General features: G+C 44.3%; 1 protein-coding gene across 2 annotated transcripts in view; it reads left to right on the top strand.

Annotated features, from left to right (window-relative positions):
- The window catches only part of MARCHF10 (membrane associated ring-CH-type finger 10), a 101,181-nt gene that overhangs the window by 17,573 nt on the left and 64,312 nt on the right, over positions 1 to 19,296 (top strand). For both annotated transcript variants that reach the window (XM_043536884.1, XM_043536882.1), the window contains exon 4: positions 19,012 to 19,147. In XM_043536884.1, coding sequence (XP_043392819.1) covers positions 19,012 to 19,147 — 136 coding nt within the window. The remainder of the gene's footprint in view (positions 1 to 19,011; positions 19,148 to 19,296) is intronic.

Genomic DNA, 19,296 nt, shown 5'->3' with positions numbered 1-19,296 from the left:
CCAGCACTTGCACCAGGAAATTGTCCCCTACATTTTCCAAAAACTTCCTGGATTGCCTGTGCACCGCTGTATTGCTCTCCCAACAGATATCAGAGTGATTGAAGTCTCCCATGAGAACCAGGGCCTGCGATCTAGTAACTTCTGCGAGTTGCTGGAAGAAAGCCTCGTCCACCTCATCCCCCGGTCTGGTAGTCTATAGTAGACTCCCACCACGACATCACCTTTGTTGCTCACACTTCTAAACTTAATCCAGAGACTCTCAGGTTTTTCTGCAGTTTCATACTTGAGCTCTGAGCAGTCATACTGCTCTCTTACATACAGTGCAACTCCCCCACCTTTTCTGCCCTGCCTGTCCTTCTGGAACAGTTTATATCCATCCATGACAGTACTCCAGTCATGTGAGTTATTCCACCAAGTCTCTGTTATTCCAATCACATCATAATTCCTTGACTGTGCCAGGACTTCCAGTTCTCCCTGCTTGTTTCCCAGGCTTTGTGCATTTGTATATAGACACTTGAGGTAACCTGCTGGTCGCCCCTCTTTCTCAGTATGAGGCAGGAGCCCTCCCCTCTCACACGCTCCTGCTCGTGCCTCCTCCCGGTATCCCACTTCCCCACTTACCTCAGGGCTTTGGTCTCCTTCCCCCGGTGAACCTAGTTTAAAGCCCTCCTCACTAGGTTAGCCAGCCTGCTTGCGAAGATGCTCTTCCCTCTCTTTGTTAGGTGGAGCCCGTCTCTGCCTAGCACTCCTTCTTGGAACACCATCCCATGGTCAAAGAATCCAAAGCCTTCTCTCCGACACCATCTGCATAGCCATTTGTTGACTTCCACGATTCGGCGGTCTCTACCCAGGCCTTTTCCTTCCACGGGGAGGATGGACGAGAACACCACTTGCACCTCAAACTCCTTTATCCTTCTTCCCAGAGCCATGTAGTCCACAGTGATCCGCTCAAGGTCATTCTTGGCAGTATCATTGGTGCCCACGTGAAGAAGCAGGAAGGGGTAGCGATCTGAGGGCTTGATGAGTCTCGGCAGTCTCTCCGTCACATCGCGAATCTTAGGTCCTGGCAAGCAGCAGACTTCTCGGTTTTCCCAGTCGGGGCGGCAGATAGATGACTCAGTCCCCCTGAGGAGAGAGTCCCCGACCACCACCACCCACCTCCTTCTCTTGGGAGCGGTGGTCGTGGAACCCCCAACCCTAAGACAGTGCATCCCATGCCTTCCAATCAGCGGAGTCTCCTTCTGCTCCCTTTCCTCAGACGTATCATCTGGTCCACTCTCCGCATTAGTACCTGTGGAGAGAACATGAAAACGGTTACTTACCTGTATCTGCCCTGCTGGTACATGGATGTTCCCCTTTTTTCTTCTGGAGGTCACATGATGCCAAATTTCTTCACCATCCTTCTGTCCCCGATGTGCAGCCTGCTCTGAATCTTCAGAACCTTGTGCCCGTAGAAGCCTATCCTGACATCCGTCCAGGAAATCTTCAGTTTCTCTTATGCAACGCAGGGTCGATATCTGTTGCTCCAGACCTTGAACCTTCTCTTCCAATATGGAGACCAGCTTGCACTTTGTACAGACAAAGTCGCATCTGTCCTGTGGAAGAAAGACAAACATGGCACATCCAGTGCAGGTCACAACAGCTGAACACTCCCCATCCATATTACCTTCCTTCTACGAGTTTCCTCAGGAGTTGTAGTAATTACTCAGAGAATCCGGCAAGATGTAAGCCTCAGTGGGCTCTCCCCAGGTGAACTCCCAGGCAAACTCCTTTTGTTAGTTGCTCTGCTGTTCGCTGCTCAGCTGGTTCGCAACTGACTGGCTTTTTATGCAGTCAGGGCCACTTAAGGCTCACCTGGAACAAAGGACACGCAGTTCTCGTCCTTTTCAAACAACCAATCAAGCACACAGCACACAGTCACACTGTCCTCACAACAGGTTTCAGAGTAACAGCCGTGTTAGTCTGTATTCGCAAAAAGAAAAGGAGTACTTGTGGCACCTTAGAGACTAACCAATTTATTTGAGCATAAGCTTTCATGAGCTACAGCTCACTCACAACAAACACTCAGATACTCACCAACACAGCCTCCTTAATGCAGCCCTTAGCGTACCTCCTCTCAGGCAGATCCCAGGCAAACTCTTTTTGTTAGCTGCTCTGCTGTTCGTTGGTGCCCACATAGATAAGTAGGAAGGGGTAGTGGTCTGAGAGCTTGATGAATCTCAGCAGACTCTCAGTCACATCCTGAATTCTAGCTCAGGCAAGCAGCACACTTCTCGGGATTTCTGGTCTGGACAGTTGATAGATGACTCTGTCCCCCTTAGGAGGGACTCCCCAACCACCACCACTCTTCTCCTCTTGGGAGTGGTGGTCATGGAACCCCCATCTCTAGGACAATGCACCCCATGTCTTCCGGTCAACGGGGTCTCCTTCTGATCCCTTCCCTCAGATGACTCTTCCAAGACATTATCAGCAGTAGTACATGTGCAGATAGCCTAAAAGCAGTTGCTTACCTCTATCTGCATTGGGGGTATATTGGTTGTCCTTCTTCTGGAGGACACATGCTGCCAACTTTCTTCCTTGTTCTTCAGTCCCGCCCCCCTCCACTGCCCTCTCTGATTCTTTGGCATGCTGTGCCCACAGTACCGAATCCTGACTTCTGTCTAGGAAGTCTACATTTTCTCTGATGCAATGCAGGGTTGTTACCTGGGTCTCTAGTCCTTTATCCTTTTCTTCCAGCAATGGAGGTCAGTGTCTCTGTGCTTTCTCACATTCAATCTCTTTTGTTGTCAACTCCAAGAGGAGAGTTTCAGAAATAGGTGCATTATACAGGAAGCTATAGTACTGCACCTTTCATTAGAGTAAGATCGTTCTCAGAACTGATGCTTTTCATAGCAAATGTTCATTTGTTTTCCATAACACAGCTTAGTGGTACTGCTGTAATTCTGTCTGAGTCCCAAGCACCCAAGGAGGCCAAGTAGTATATTCTAGACATTAGCGGGGCAATCAAAATATAAATCAGTATCGCACTAAGGTCTACAGAAAGTCAACATCCCTTCCAGTGCTTTACCAGCCAGTAATCCAGAGCAGGGAAAAAAGCCCTTAAAAGCCTCAATAAGAAAACGTGATTAAGAGATGCATCTAAGACTTGCAAAGCTAATGAGGTAACCCCACTTATTGATATGACTACATATTTAATCGGAAGAACAGTATCCATGTAGCCAGAAAGGTTGAACCCATCATACGAGAAAATGTATAAGTCAACAACTTGGTCTTCAGTACACTTACTCAAGACATTACAAAGTAGACATCCTGTCCTCTGCATATTCAAGCTTTGGAAGGAAAGTTCTACAAGTGTTATCTCAGTAATACGTCATACCCCTGAGGTTTGCAATAAATGTGTTAGTTATTTAATTAGCACCCCTTCCTCTTTGGGAATGTCTGCATTGCCATGTAAGCTCAGGGTTAGTACAACTTAAGTTAGCAGACCCTGGGTTTGTTACCCTAGGGCTAGAGTGTCTACACTCATTTGTAACCCCAGGTTAGGAATTGTTGAACCCTGGGTCCCAACCTGGGGTGCCAGCATCTACACTGCATTATGTATGTCCCAGTCCCACCACTCATATCCCAGATTTCCTAATCCCTTCCCCCACCCCCACAAAAAATGTGGCCACACTAGCCCTTTTCTCTTGTTGCAGCATGGGAAAAGCTGACTGTCCACTAAACTTGATAGTCCGGAGAACAAAGAAAGTGAGCCCATGGGATTGTGGGATACTTTTGGTGGATTCTCAGAGCATGAGTCTGGAATGGCTGCATCTACACAACAAAACAATATGGCTTGGACCCTGGGTCCCGGCTTAATTTAGGCTCAGACCTTCCACCCTGCCATGAGGTCCTGGGACCAAACCCTGGGTTAGTGCAATTTGTGTGTAGATGGAAGGGGAGTTAGGCTTGGTCGTGAGTTCAAACCGTGGGCTTACACTGCAGCATAGACATATCCTTTAGGATCACTAAGCAATCACTGCTCAGAGAATCCCTTGCAAAGATTGCTGGATATGCAATGGTCTAGAAAAGAAAAAAAATTATTCTTACCCGTGAATTTATTGTCTTGGTCCTCACAATCCTGCAGTTTGACCCATTTAGGGAGGATTACATGTGAGGGATTATAGAACAATCAGTTAATTTTCTAAAGTTTATCAAAGGCACTTTTGCAAGTGTAATCTCAGTTTTACATGAATAAATACTGTTGCTATCTTAAAATTTAGTTCTGAAAACTATCAACTAGGGGTAGGGTTTCCAAAAGATGGGACCCAAGCCCAGTGTCAAAGATCTGATCTGCCTCCAGGCTCCTAAAAGACAAAGGAAAACCCACTCTGAAGACTACTGGACATGAAATGTTTAAGAAGGGAAATAACCACTGAGAATGCTTTTTTCTTTCTGTGCTCTAAACAGATCTTGTCCTGTAGGAGGTCAGATATGGAAGGATTCTACCAAGGCAAGAGTGAGGATTAGAGAGTAAATCCCATATTCTCTTCTGGGGTTGATTCCATTCTTAAATCATGTCATTACATTCACATCCCAGTCACTCCCTGATACGTATGCTGTTGGTAAATGTAGAGATAAGCAGATACTATTATTCTGAGCTGGGGAGCATTCAGACTGTCCTGTTCTGTGAACAAAGTGCTATGACTTTTGGACTCAGCTAGAGTTCAAACTTTGCAGTCAAGGCATGTTTTGTCTGGGTGTGCCTGACTCTCCCCCTTCCTATTTTTTTTTTTAGGGTGACAATATGTTTCAGTAGTAACAGTGTTATGTTTAGGATACATATTTCTGGTGTGATTTGATCACACTGTTCACTCACCAAGGTCTATTCTACAGAGGTTGTTATACTGCCTTATCTCTGTATTATAGGAGCACTTTTCAGTAGTGCATTGAGCAAAATGGCCAATATTTGTCACATGTGGTTCATTCTTTTTCTCATCCTCTTGCCAGGAGGAGAATTGTGTGTGCAGCATAATGTTTTGATTTTATTTTTTTATGTCCATGCCACTGTGTGTTTATACAGGAGATGGCAAGGTCAAAGAAGCATGCCTTGCCCTTAGAGTGGAAGATGGTGAGGATTTGTGGTGGGCCTTAGTTACTGCTTTGTTCCAGTCTTGAACTGGACCCTGAGAAAATTCTTTCTCCTGCAGTTAACTTTGAAAGTTACACTTTGTGCTTTTTCTGTTGTATGCACCTCCGGCTAATACTCTTACACCCTTTCCCTGAATTTGAGAGTCTCTAAGGGTATGTCTACACTACAAAATTAGGTCGAATTTATAAAAGTAGAAAGCGTTTTTATACAGTCGATTGTGTGTGTCCCCACACAAATGCTCTAAGTGCATTTAGTTGGCGGAGTGCATCCACAGTACCGAGGCAACCGTCGACTTCTGCAGCGTTGCACTGTGGATAGCTATCCCACAGTTCCCGCAGTCTCCGCCGCCCATTTGAATTCTGGGTAGAAATCCCAGTGCCTGATGGGAGCAAAAACATTGTCGTGGGTGGTTCTGAGTACATATCATCAGGCCCCCCCCTTCCATAGAATCATAGAATATCAGGGTTGGAAGGGACCTCAGGAGGTCATCTAGTCCAACCCCCTGCTCAAAGCAGGACCAATCCCCAATTAAATCATCCCAGCCAGGGCTTTGTCAAGCCTGACCTTAAAAACTTCTAAGGAGGGAGATTCCACCACCTCCCTAGGTAACGCATTCCAGTGTTTCACCACCCTCCTAGTGAAAAAGTTTTTCCTAATATCCAACCTAAACCTCCCCCACTGCAACTTGAGACCATTACTCCTTGTCCTGTCCTCTTCTACCACTGAGAATAGTCTAGAACCATCCTCTCTGGAACCACCTCTCAGGTAGTTGAAAGCAGCTATCAAATCCCCCCTCATTCTTCTCTTCTGCAGACTAAACAATCCCAGTTTCCTCAGCCTCTCCTCATAAGTCATGTGTTCCAGACCCCTAATCATTTTTGTTGCCTTCGCTGGACTCTCTCCAATTTATCCACATCCTTCTTGTAGTGTGGGGCCCAAAACTGGACACAGTACTCCAGATGAGGCCTCACCAATGTTGAATAGAGGGGAACGATCACGTCCCTCGATCTGCTCGCTATGCCCCTATTTATACATCCCAAAATGCCATTGGCCTTCTTGGCAACAAGGGCACACTGCTGACTCATATCCAGCTTCTCGTCCACTGTCACCCCTAGGTCCTTTTCCGCAGAACTGCTGCCTAGCCATTCGGTCCCTAGTCTGTAGCTGTGCATTGGGTTCTTCCGTCCTCAGTGCAGGACCCTGCACTTATGCTTATTGAACCTCATCAGATTTCTTTTGGCCCAATCCTCCAATTTGTCTAGGTCCCTCTGTATCCTATCCCTGCCCTCCAGCGTGAAAAGCAACGTCAGACAATCCTATCCCTGCCCTCTGTGAAAGCAACATCAGACAATCGTTTTGCACCTTTTTTCATGGGTTACCCGTGCAAATGCCATACCACGGCAAGCATGGAGCCCACTCAGCTCCATGTCACTGTATGTCTCCTGGGTGCTGGCAAATGCAGTACTGCATTGCTACACAGCAGCAGCTCATTGCCTTTTGGCAGCAGACAGTGCAGTATGACTGGTAGCCATTGTCGCCATACTCCTGGGTGCTCTTTTAGCCGACCTCGGTGAGGTCGGTCAGGGGCGCCTGGGCAGACATGGGAGTGACTCAGCCAGGTCATTTCCCCTTTTAAGTTTCATCTCATGGAGATTCAGTCCTGCTGGCAGTCGTACTGCACCATCTTCTGCCGAGCACCCAAGAGATGATGATGGCTAGCAGTCGTACTGCACCATCTGTTACCAGCAAGATGTATAAAGATAGATGAAGTGGATCAAAACAACAAATAGACCAGATCTGAGTTGTATTCATTTGTATTCATTTTCTCCCCCCCTCTTTCTCTCCCTCCTTGAATCAACGGCCTGCTAAACACAGGGTTTTGAGTTCTATCCTTGAGTGGGCCATTCTGTTTCTCCTTGATGCAAAGCCACCCCCTTTGTTGATTTTAATTCCCTGTAAGCCAACCCTGTAAGCCATGTTTTCAGTCGCCCCCCCCCTCCGTCAGAGCAACGGCAGACAATCGTTTCGCGCCTTTTTTCAGCGCAGACGCCATGGCACTGGGAACATGGAGCCTGCTCAGATCACCGCAGCAATTATGAGCACTGTAAACACCGTGTGCATTATCCAGCAGGATATGCAGAACCATAACCTGCAAGAAAAGCGAAACCAGGCGAGGAGGAGGCGACTGCAGCGTGGTGACGAGAGTGATGAGGACATGGACATAGACGTCTCACAAAGTACCAGCCCTTGCAGTGTGCACATCATGGTGTCAAATGGGCAGGTTCATGGTGTGGAATGCCGATTCTGGGCCCGGAAAACAAGCACAGACTGGTGGGACCGCATAGTGTTGCAGGTCTGGGATGATTCCCAGTGGCTGCGAAACTTTCACATGTGTAAGGGCACTTTCATGGAACTTTGTGACTTGCTTTCCCCTGCCCTGAAGCGCAAGAATACCAAGATGAGAGCAGCCCTCACAGTTCACAAGAGAGTGGCAATAGCCCTGTGGAAGCTTGCAACGCCAGACAGCTACTGGTCAGTCGGGAATCAATTTGGAATGGGCAAATCTACTGTGCGGGCTGCTGTGATGCAAGTAGCCAACGCAATCACTGAGTTGCTGCTGTCAAGGGTAGTGACTCTGGGAAATGTGGACGTCATAGTGGATGGCTTTGCTGCAATGGGATTCCCTAACTGTGGTGGGGCAATAGACGGAACCCATATCCCTATCTTGGCACCGGAGCACCATGGCAGCGAGTACATAAACCGCAAGGGGTACTTTTCAGTGGTGCTGCAAGCACTGGTGGATCACAAGGGACGTTTCACCAACATCAGCGTGGGATGGCCAGGAAAGGTGCATGATGCTCACAAAAGGGACTTACTTCCCAGACCAGAAAATAACCGTTGGGGATGTTGAAATGCCTACAGTTATCCTTGGGGACCCAGCCTACCCCTTAATGCCATGGCTCATGAAGCTATACACAGGCAGCCTGGACAGTAGTCAGGAGCTGTTCAACTATAGGCTGAGCAAGTGCAGAATGGTGGTAGAATGTGTATTTGGGCATTTAAAAGCGCGCTGGCGTAGTTTACTGACTCGGTTAGACCTCAGCGAAACCAATATTCCCATTGTTATTACTGCTTGCTGTGCGCTCCACAATATCTGTGAGAGTAAGGGGGAGACGTTTATGGCAGGGTGGGAGGTTGAGGCAAATTGCCTGGCCACTGATTACGTGCAGCCAGACACCAGGGCATTTAGAGCACAGGAGGGTGCGGTGCGCATCAGAGAAGCTTTGAAAACAAGTTTCAGGAATGGCCAGGCTACAGTATGAAAGTTCTGTTTGTTTCTCCTTGATGGAACCCCTCCCCGTGGGGTTCACTCTACTTTCCTGTAAGCTAAGCACCCTTCCCTCCCCCCTTCGATCACCGCTTGCAGAGGCAATAAAGTCATTGTTGCTTCACATTCATGCATTCTTTATTTATTCATCACACAAATAGGGGGATAACTGCCAAGGGTGCCCGGAAGGGGTGGTGGAGGAGGGAAGCACCGGGTGGGGTGGTGGAGGAGGGAAGGACAAGGCCACACAGCACTTTAAAAGTTTAAAACTTTAAAACTTATTGAATGCTGGCCTTCTGTTCCTCAGGCAGTCCTCTAGGGTGGAGTGGCTGGGTGGCCGGAGGGCCCCCCCCCCATCACGTTCTTGGGCATCTGGGTGAGGAGGCTATGGAACTTGGGGAGGAGGGCGGTTGGTTACACAGGGGCTGTTGCGGTGGTCTGTGGTCCTGCTACCTTTCCTGCAGCTCAACCATGCGCTGGAGCATATGAGTTTGATCCTCCAGCAGCCTGAGCATTGACTCCTGCCTTCTTTCAGCAAGCTGACGCCACCTACCATCTTCAGCCTGCCACCTCTCCTCACGGTCATATTGTGTTTTCCTGCACTCTGAGATTGTCTGCCTCCACATATTTTGCTGTGCTCTGTCAGTGTGGGAGGACAGCATGAGGTCAGAGAACATTTCATCGCAAGTGCATTTTTTTTCGTTTTCTAATCTTTGCTAGCCTCTGGGAAGGAGAAACATATGCAGCTGGTGGAGGAAAAAAAAGGGAGAGTGGTAGTTAAAAAGACAATTTGTAGAACAATGAGTACACTTTCTCACGGTAAACCTTGCTGTTAACATTACATAGCATGTGTTTTCATTACAAAGTCGCATTTTGCCTCTTATTGAGGGTATGCCGGTTTGGTGTGAGAGATCACTCACACAGGGCCGGGCAACAGAATTTGGCTTGCAGGCAGGAATGGTAAGCCACAGTCTTTTGGCTTCTTTAACCTTCATAACATGTGGGAATGGTTTCAAACAGCAGTGCCCTCATTTCCCATACGAAGTAGCTGTTGGGTTGGCAGTTTAAAATGGGCTGGCAATTTAAAAGGAGGGGCTGCGGTTTCTGGGTTAACGTGCAGCAGAAACCCAACTAACCCCCCCACACGTCTCCCCCCAATTCTCTGGGATGATGGCTTCACTCCTCCCCCCACTGTGTGGCTAACAGCGGGGAAGATTTCTGTTCAGCCACAGTCAAACAGCCCAGCAGGAATGGGCACCTCTGAATGTCCGCTTACTAAAACCACCCTATTTCAACCAGGTAACCATGAATGATATCACTCTCCTGTGGGTAACTCAGAGAGTTAAAGAACGGATGTTGTTTGAATGCCAGCAAATACCGGGACCATACACTGCAATGCTTTGTTCTGCAATGATTGCCGACTACGTGCTACTGGCCTGGCGTGGTAAAGTCTCCTACCATGGAGGATGGAATAAGGCTGCCCTCCCCAGAAACCTTTTGCAAAGGCTTTGGGAGTACATCCAGGAGAGCGTTATGGAGATGTCCCTGGAGGATTTCTGCTCCATCCCCAGACACGTTAACAGACTTTTCCAGTAGCTGTACTGGCCGCGAATGCCAGGGCAAATTAATCATTAAACATGCTTGCTTTTAAACCATGTATAATATTTACAAAGGTACACTCAGCAGAGGTCCCTTCTCCACCTTCAGGGTCCGGGAGGCAGCCTTGGGTGGGTTCGGGGGGGTACTGGCTCCAGGTCCAGGGTGAGAAACAGATCCAGTCTGTTGTAGAAACCGGTTTCGCCGCTTCCTTGCTGTAAGCTATGTACAACCTCCTCCTACTCCTCCTCATCTTCCTTGCCCCCAAAACCTGCTTCCGTGTTGCCTCCCACTCCTTGGACGGAGTCAAAGCACAGGGTTGGGGTAGTGGTGGCTGCACCCCCTAGAATGGCAGGCAGCTCATCATAGAAGCAGTATGTCTGGGGCTCTGAACCGGAGTGGCCGTTTGCCTCTCTGATTTTTTGGTAGGCTTGCCTGAGTTCCTTAATTTTCATGTGGCACTGCTGCGGGTCCCTGTTATAGCCTCTGTCCTTCATGCCACTGGAGATTTTTTTCAAATATTTTGGCATTCCGTCTTCTCGAACAGAGTTCTGCCTGCACGGATTTGTCTCCCCATACAGCGATCAGATCCCACACCTCCCGTTCAGTCCATGCTGGAGCTCTTCGGCAATTCTGGGACTGCATGGTTTCCTGTGCTGATGGGCTCTGCATGGTGACCTGTGCAGGTGAGCTCGCCACGCTGGCCAAACAGGAAATGAGATTCAAAAGTTCGTGGGCCTTTTCCTGTCTACCTGGCCAGTGCATCTGAGTTGAGAGCGCTGTCCAGAGCGGTCACAACTGAGCACTCTGGGATAGCTCCCGGAGGCCAATACTGTCGAATTGTGTCCACAGTACCCCAAATTCGACCCGGCAAGGCCGATTTCAGCGCTAATCCCCTCGTCGGGGGTGGAGTAAAGAAATCGATTTTAAGAGCCCTTTAAGTCGAAAAAAAGGGCTTCATCGTGTTGACGGGTGCAGGGTTAAATCGAGGTAATGCTGCTAAATTCGACCTCAACTCCTAGTGTAGACCAGGGCAAAGAATGGGAATCAATTATAATTTGAATTTTTGTAGACAAGACTATTATTTACTTAAGACTGACAATGAGGAGGGGAAATTGTTCTAACTATGCTTCAGAGGGTTCCCAGGTAGGATGATGTTCTTTGATTCAGATGAGGGACAAGTAAGGCAATGCATCTGTGTTTAGTAGACAGAATAAGGTGCATGAAGCTAACTATCGGTATGGTATTTATTCATGTAAAACTGAGATTATACTTGCAAAAGTGTGTTTATAAACTTTAGAAAATTAACTGATTGTTCTATTATTCCTCACATGTCGTCCTCCCTATTGGTTGAACACTGAGCATCTGTGTCAGTTACGTGCCTTTAGAACTACTTTCATAGCTCAGTCCCCACTGAAGACACAGAATGTATTCAAACTGATTTCTGTTGTTCTAGTTGCATGCTGCAATCTACAGACAATGGATATTTAGTCTCAAGTCACTAGATTTAATCAAAAAAGAGAAAGGAAGTCAAAATCCTCAAATAAAATGTGAGAATTATTCTCAGAAGGGCACTAATCTTGATAAAGACTATTTTGAGTCAATGATAATAGCTTGTTTTGGTTAGATCAGATTTTATTTGAAAATCTTATTTCTTTTAGTTAAACATTCAGATTTCCCCCTTTTATTTTGTAGAATTGTACTAAATAGAGTGCAGTCTATGAGGGAACTGCAGGGAATTACATTGTATTGAGTGAACTTAATGATCATGAAAGTGAGGGAACTGGACTTAGTATGGGCTAACTGTATGCAGGCTTCCCTGCACTGCTCAATCCAAGTACTACATTACCATTTGTTGAGCAGGCACTGCCAGCCTAGTCAGATTTCACAGTGGTTTTATGATCTGGATAAATGGAAACTGGGCAGAGACTCTCAAACTCATTTTCACTTACAATTTAAGGGAGAGTATGAACTGGTGTGGAGTGAATTTCACGAGGTTCCAAGGTTCATTTCAGATAAGCCATAAGACCTTTGTATTTTTTTGAACATATCAGAATCTTTTGAGGCAACAAAATATTGGCTGGTGCAGATTTCAGTTATTATATTAGATATTTCCATTACGTTTATGCAGCTGTTCATTGTGTAAATATCTGAAATCAAAGTTTATACCACAGATTTTTTTATTTGTGGGACATTGAACAGTTTGGCGATTATTCAGTAGTTTTCATTATTTAATACACAGTTCCATGAGAAAAATTCATGTGTAAAAATTCATGTGTAGAGTTTTTCTCTAGTACTGAACTAATTTTCCAGCATGCAAATGAACAAAGCTGTCTACTGATTTATCTTCTCTACAGTATGTGTAGTTGTTTTTTTTTTAACTTCTTATATACAGTATTTGTCAATGCATTTATTATGCTGCTTTGAAAGTGAAATAAGCCTGTTTTATACATTGGTTTTATCCAAAGTTTATAATAATATCCATCTCCTGCTAGCTGAATCAAAGTTAATACATTTTATTTCAGACCTTAGTACAGACTATGTTGATGCTCTCGCTTGTTCTTGTTTGCCTCCTTTTCTGTCTCCCATGTTTGTTTCCATGAAATCATATATTTCATATCTCTATCTTTATAATCTACATATCTGATGAAACAGTGGGAAGGTGATAGAGAATAATTATTCAGGAGAATAATTGGCTAATTTGTATTGGAATATAAGAATCAACTGAGATTTAGGGTTTTATTTACAGACAGCTTCCTTTATATTTGGTTTTATTTGCTGCTGAAATTTTAAAACCTTCACCTAAACAGAACACTAAAACTAAAATAAATCTCTTCAGGAGACAGATTGTTTTTTGGTGTCCTAGTACTAGATTTTTGAAAATTGTGTTTATGCTTTTCACCCCAGATTGAAAGCCCAGTGGAATTAAAATAGTGAAACTAAGTATGTTAAAATAGACAATGAGATTAGAAGAATATACACACTTTATGGTCTCAGTTTGTATAAACATACAAAAACATCAAAGTAAAAGAAAGGAAATTACAGTATTTGTGAGAAAATAATCAATGTCACTACAAAACTGAATATTATGTCTTTTTTAATGTTGTAATTATGCATGCAAAACAATTATTTGTATTCATTAGCTGAAGTTTACAGATTGAGCTAGTTACTGAGCATAAATATTATTTTTTAAACTACTGGATAAAAGCTAACTTTTATCCAACTTCTTCCTCCCTGTAATGTTCCAAACTTGCACCCTGTACTAAAATAGTTGGGACTGAACTTCTTTGACCATTCAAACAGAGTGTAATGCTTGTTACATTGTAACAGCACTTCTGTTTTGAAAGCAGCTTCCCCCAAAACATATGTGACCTCCCACATAAACACATTTATCAGTAAGCAGTACTTAACAGTGAGATTTTCCTAGGATGCCTAAATCTAAAAGCGATAGGGAAGACTCAGAACTTAGCCTGGCAGTGACCCATTTAAGTGCATATCTCAACACCATGATTCAGCACTGCAGCCTATAATTACCTACACAAGGAGGAGATACCTGTTACTAAAGAGCTCTTTAACATAGAAGATAAAGACACAAAAATATCCAGTGGCAGGAAGTAGAAGCTAAAACAATTCCAACTTGAAGTAAGGTGCAAATGTTTAGTGGTGAAGATAATTAACCATTGGAGCAACTTGCTAACAATATGGTAAATGCTCCATCACTCTAAGTCTATAAATCAAGGTTGGATGTCTTTCTAAAAGATACACTGTCATTTACCATCATTTATTGGTCTCAATGCAGGAATCAATGTATGAACATCTAAGGCCCTGGCATAGGGCATGCCTCCTCTGTAGCACCTTCTGCTGAGTTAGTACAGAGCTGCACATACTCCCTGTCTCAGTTTCCCTTCTTAGGAAGCCAGTAATTCCACTTCAGTCACTCTTGACATTTGATTCAATAGTACCCTTCTTAGGACTTGTTTATTACAAAACCTCCTACGAAAGGGGCCATAACAAAAAGTCACAAACAAACAAAATGTACTTCTGGTTTTTTTTGGGTTCCTCTGAAACCTGCCTTCTATGTTCTGTCCTACTCAGCATTCTCTCTGTCTTTAAGTCTCTCTTTATGGCAGGCACTCCAGCTTTCCTCCTGGAGCTAGATTGCAATTTCTCTCTCTCAGCTGGCCCCCTTAGGCCTCACATTCAGAGGCCTGGCAGCCTTCTGCTGGTGTCTGGTCCCTGCTATCTCAAGGACCCTACAGGAGTCTTCTTATTTCTTTCAGTGTCTGCAGGCATCTACCCTGTGAAGAAGGAGGAGGCAGCATTTATGGTGGTCCCCTTCTCTCAACTCATCCTCAACTGGTTGGGAAATAGGGGAGTTTTGCCCCACCTCTCGGTAAGGCTCCTGGCCCCAGGCCCTTAAAGAAACAGTAGCAGTGTTTCCTCCCAAACCCTACTTGCTCCCGGCATCTCCTAGATTATATCTGTAATTGGAACTTTCAAACTCTTTCCAGTTATACTGGGTGGACTGACCAGTAGGCATTATTGCCCTTAAGGGGCAGACTGCCCAGGCAGAGGCCTACATTATACATAAGCTTGTCAGGATTTGATTTAAGGTGATAGATGTCAATAAATGTTGATTTCAGCTGACCCAAAATTGACAAAAAAAAGTATTGATTGGTAACAGGGGGTGGGAGTGCAGCCACCCTTGTGCCTGCAGGGATTGAGGGTCACCAGCCCTGTAGCAGTGTAGGGAGCCCTCTACAGCTCCGCTGTTTCAGACCCATGCCCTCACTCTCATGACAGTGGAGTGGCAGAGGGTGTCCTACAGATTTAGGCCTAACTAAGGGTAAAACATTGCCATTTGAAAAAGAGCTCTTCATTATTTCAAGGGGGACTTCCAAGGGCTAGATTTTTAACTCTCCAAAAGTATATCACATTTTCTTTTACTAACATGTGAGAAAAATCATTTGTATGGACAATATGCAGAGAGGGTCATACCAACATGAGTAACCATTCACACTCACTTATTAATGGCAACTAATGTTAAAAAAACCCCTTTATTAAAGTAAAATTCAGATCAGACTCTCTAAAAATAAAGAAAATAGGGGTTGAACATAGTGGTCCAGTGGACTCAATGTCAAGAGACATGGAGTGAAATCCTGGTCCCGTTGAAGTGAATGGGAAGACTCCCATTCACTTCAGTGGGGTCAGGGTTTCACCCCTGGGTTCTATTCCTAGCTCTGCCACCGGTCTGCTGGATAATCATAGAATCATAGAATATCAGGGTTGGAAGGGACCTCAGGAGGTCATCTAGTCCAACCCCCTGCTCAAAGCAGGACCAATCCCCAATCAAATCATCCCAGCCAGGGCTTTGTCAAGCCTGACCTTAAAAACTTCTAAGGAAGGAGATTCTACCACCTCCCTAGGTAACGCATTCCAGTGTTTCACCACCCTCCTAGTGAAAAAGTTTTTCCTAATATCCAACCTAAACCTCCCCCACTGCAACTTGAGACCATTACTCCTTGTCCTGTCCTCTTCTACCACTGAGAATAGTCTAGAACCATCCTCTCTGGAACCACCTCTCAGGTAGTTGAAAGCAGCTATCAAATCCCCCCTCATTCTTCTCTTCTGCAGACTAAACAATCCCAGTTTCCTCAGCCTCTCCTCATAAGTCATGTGTTCCAGTCCCCTAATCATTTCTGTTGCCCTTCGCTGGACTCTCTCCAATTTATCCACATCCTTCTTGTAGTGTGGGGCCCAAAACTGGACACAGTACTCCAGATGAGGCCTCACCAATGTTGAATAGAGGGGAACGATCACGTCCCTCGATCTGCTCGCTATGCCCCTACTTATACATCCCAAAATGCCATTGGCCTTCTTGGCAACAAGGGCACACTGCTGACTCATATCCAGCTTCTCATCCACTGTAACCCCTACGTCCTTTTCCGCAGAACTGCTGCCTAGCCATTCAGTCCCTAGTCTGTAGCTGTGCATTGGGTTCTTCCGTCCTAAGTGCAGGACCCTGCACTTATCCTTATTGAACCACATCAGATTTCTTTTGGCCCAATCCTCCAATTTGTCTAGGTCCCTCTGTATCCTATCCCTGCCCTCCAGCGTATCTACCACTCCTCCCAGTTTAGTATCATCCGCAAATTTGCTGAGAGTGGAATCCACACCATCCTCCAGATTATTTATGAAGATATTGAACAAAACCGGCCCCAGGACCGACCCCTGGGGCACTCCACTTGACACCGGCTGACAGCTAGACATGGAGCCATTGATCACTACCCGTTGAGCCCGACAATCTAGCCAACTTTCTACCCACCTTATAGTGCATTCATCCAGCCCATACTTCTTTAACTTGCTGACAAGAATACTGTGGGAAACCGTGTCAAAAGCTTTGCTAAAGTCAAGAAACAATACATCCACTGCTTTCCCTTCATCCACAGAACCAGTAATCTCATCATAGAAGGCGATTAGATTAGTCAGGCATGACTTACCCTTGGTGAATCCATGCTCACTGTTCCTGATCACTTTCCTCTCGTGTAAGTGCTTCAGGATTGATTCCTTGAGGACCTGCTCCATGATTTTTCCGGGGACTGAGGTGAGGCTGACTGGCCTGTAGTTCCCAGGATCCTCCTTCTTCCTCCTTCTTCTAGGATAACATTATCCTACTTAGTGGAATGCTTTGAAATCTATGGATGAAATGTGCTGTATAACAAATTAGTAGTAGTGTTATTAATTTATGTGCAGTGGTTCCATATTATACTATCTGCCAATAAATGTGATCAGTAGATTGAATCTAAACATCTCTTCTTGAAATACGATTTTTTTGAGGATGAAGTGGAAAATACAAATAATGATGGACATTAAAGTCTTTATTAATAAAACTGGCCTGATCCAATAAACAGAAAAGAGATACCAAGATGGAAATTTTGTGGAATCGGAAAACCTGTAGTAGTTTCTCCAAGAATCCCAAATCTTCATAATAAAATGACCTTACTAATTTTTTTATTGAAGTAATATCTTAATAAAGTGAAGTCTTCAAGATGTATCATATCAGAAATTCTTACCTGAATACCAAAAACTGTCACTGATTTGGATGACAAAATATGTTCTGCTTCCTATTGACTTATTTCTGTAACACTAACAAACAGTGCAGCATCTTCAATGTGTAGCTGTGATACAATTTAATGAAATAATCTTCATTAAAATATTCAGTTTACCGCAGAAAGCTGAAAGAATTATAATCAGAGTGGAGTGTACTTGACAGAAGCAGTATAGAGAGAAACCTTAAGGAAAAAAAATGTACTTGAGGAAGAATTAACAATAAAACTGATGAATATCTAGTGGTCTGTGAATATCTAATATTTATCACTCGTGATTCTATCACATTACTTCCTGAGCTGTTTTTCTATAATTATTAACAAGAACCTCTACTAATAATCTGCTCTTTTATTTAGAAAATTAGGTGTTTATGCCCCTGCATGGAAAAGTGGAGTCTCTCTTTTACATCTATCTTTCTTTTTAGCATTTATATAGGAGGTTCAAATAGATTTCTGTAATGACCCTTTCTGTACAATCATATGATAGAGATATTATGTATATGGATAATTTTCTGGCATACAGACATACAATCCTTCCAGTGTATATATTTCGCTGCGTGTATAAATGAAGGCCCAAATTCTCCACACCCCATCCAAATGATTGTGCTTTACGTCTCTGAAAAGGGATGGGGGAAGAACTCTCCCCACCCCTTCAGGGTCTGGAGTGACAATGCAGTTGCTTATGATCAGCATTAGATCATCAGACACACTTCGAGAATATTATATTTAAACACCACCAAACAAAACAAAAAAAACCTTGTTGTTTGGTTCCATTGCTATCAGTTTGTAACCAGTAATTCAAAGCTACCTAAAATCTTTACTTGATATCAAATAGGGACTGCCATCAACAAAAGCTATGAACAGGACTAATAGAAGCCTCCAGAGCATATTTTTCAAGAAGTCTGAGCAAGCTTTCCCCTCAGTGTGAGGAATTGTTGGGACAACAATGCTAACGGGGAAAGCCCAGTGTTCCAGTTTGGGCACTTAATATTTGTGTACTCAAATGAAAATTTAGGAGAACAAACACCTATTTTTATACTTAATCTCTCCTAAGCAATTTAAATAGAAACCTAGATGATCTACAATCATACCCAATAGTAAATGGATGTATGTAGCACTGGAAAATTATGACACCATAGCCACAAAGATCATGTCTCTCCTGTAGAGCACAGGAGGCATAAGTGTCTTGTGGAGTAGGAACATACAAAGTGTTTTGGAACTGAATAGCAGCAGTTTAGCTTGGGTGATTGCATTGTGATCTCCTTTATGGTGTTAACATGTAAATGATCATTGGTTTAAACTAGACCTGACAGTTAACCACTCTATTAAAAATAATGGGAGACATTCACTCACACATCTGTTAGGATCATTGTTTTGCTTTCTGATTATAGATTTAGGGCGAAATTCTGCTCTCAGTTCTATTGCTGTAACTCCATTGACTTCAGTTGAGTTACTGCAGAATTATATGGGTGTAAGCAAGAGCAGAAGTTAGTTTTTAATGTCTGAAGATGCTGATTTGCATAGTGAAGGTTCCTGCCCATTTGAGAGAGTTTTCATTTTAATCCAAGCATAGCTATTGAATTATCTGGAAATACCTATTTTGGTATATACTTTGTATTGCTCTTAGATTTCTGTTCCCCCAGCTTTGTGGAGCTGTGAATATAAATGGATAAGGGAAGGAAGGATCTTGCTAAAAATGGATAGTGTATGCCTTTTGTTCCTGGCTAGTGCTAGAAATTTTGCTGGTATATTGCTTATCTTTGAGCACAAAACTTCTCACCTTTTTTCACTCATGCAGAGAGTAGAAGTTAGTTGTTCAGCCACTGATATTTTTCTTTTTACTCTTCTAGACTTCTGCAGATGAGGGTTCTGGGTCTGCCATCAAGTCTTCTGCAAACAGATCTGACTCAAAATTTCCTGCTATAGAAAAAACATCAAGCAAGCAAAAGCAAAAACCTCCCATGAGCTCCAGCAAAGTAACTCCAGGTGAGCTAAAGGGTGCATAAAATGGAACTAGTTACCACAGTATTAAGAATTAGCAAGTATGTAGAAGATGCCTTGTGGATTCAGAGTCATTATGGTACTGCCGTGCAAACTCATGGGCCTAATTCTCATTTACACTTAAGTCACTTTAC

The sequence above is a fragment of the Chelonia mydas genome, chromosome 27 (assembly GCF_015237465.2).
Source record: "Chelonia mydas isolate rCheMyd1 chromosome 27, rCheMyd1.pri.v2, whole genome shotgun sequence".
NCBI lineage: Eukaryota > Metazoa > Chordata > Testudines > Cheloniidae > Chelonia > Chelonia mydas.
This window is presented reverse-complemented; position numbering and strand designations above follow the sequence as displayed.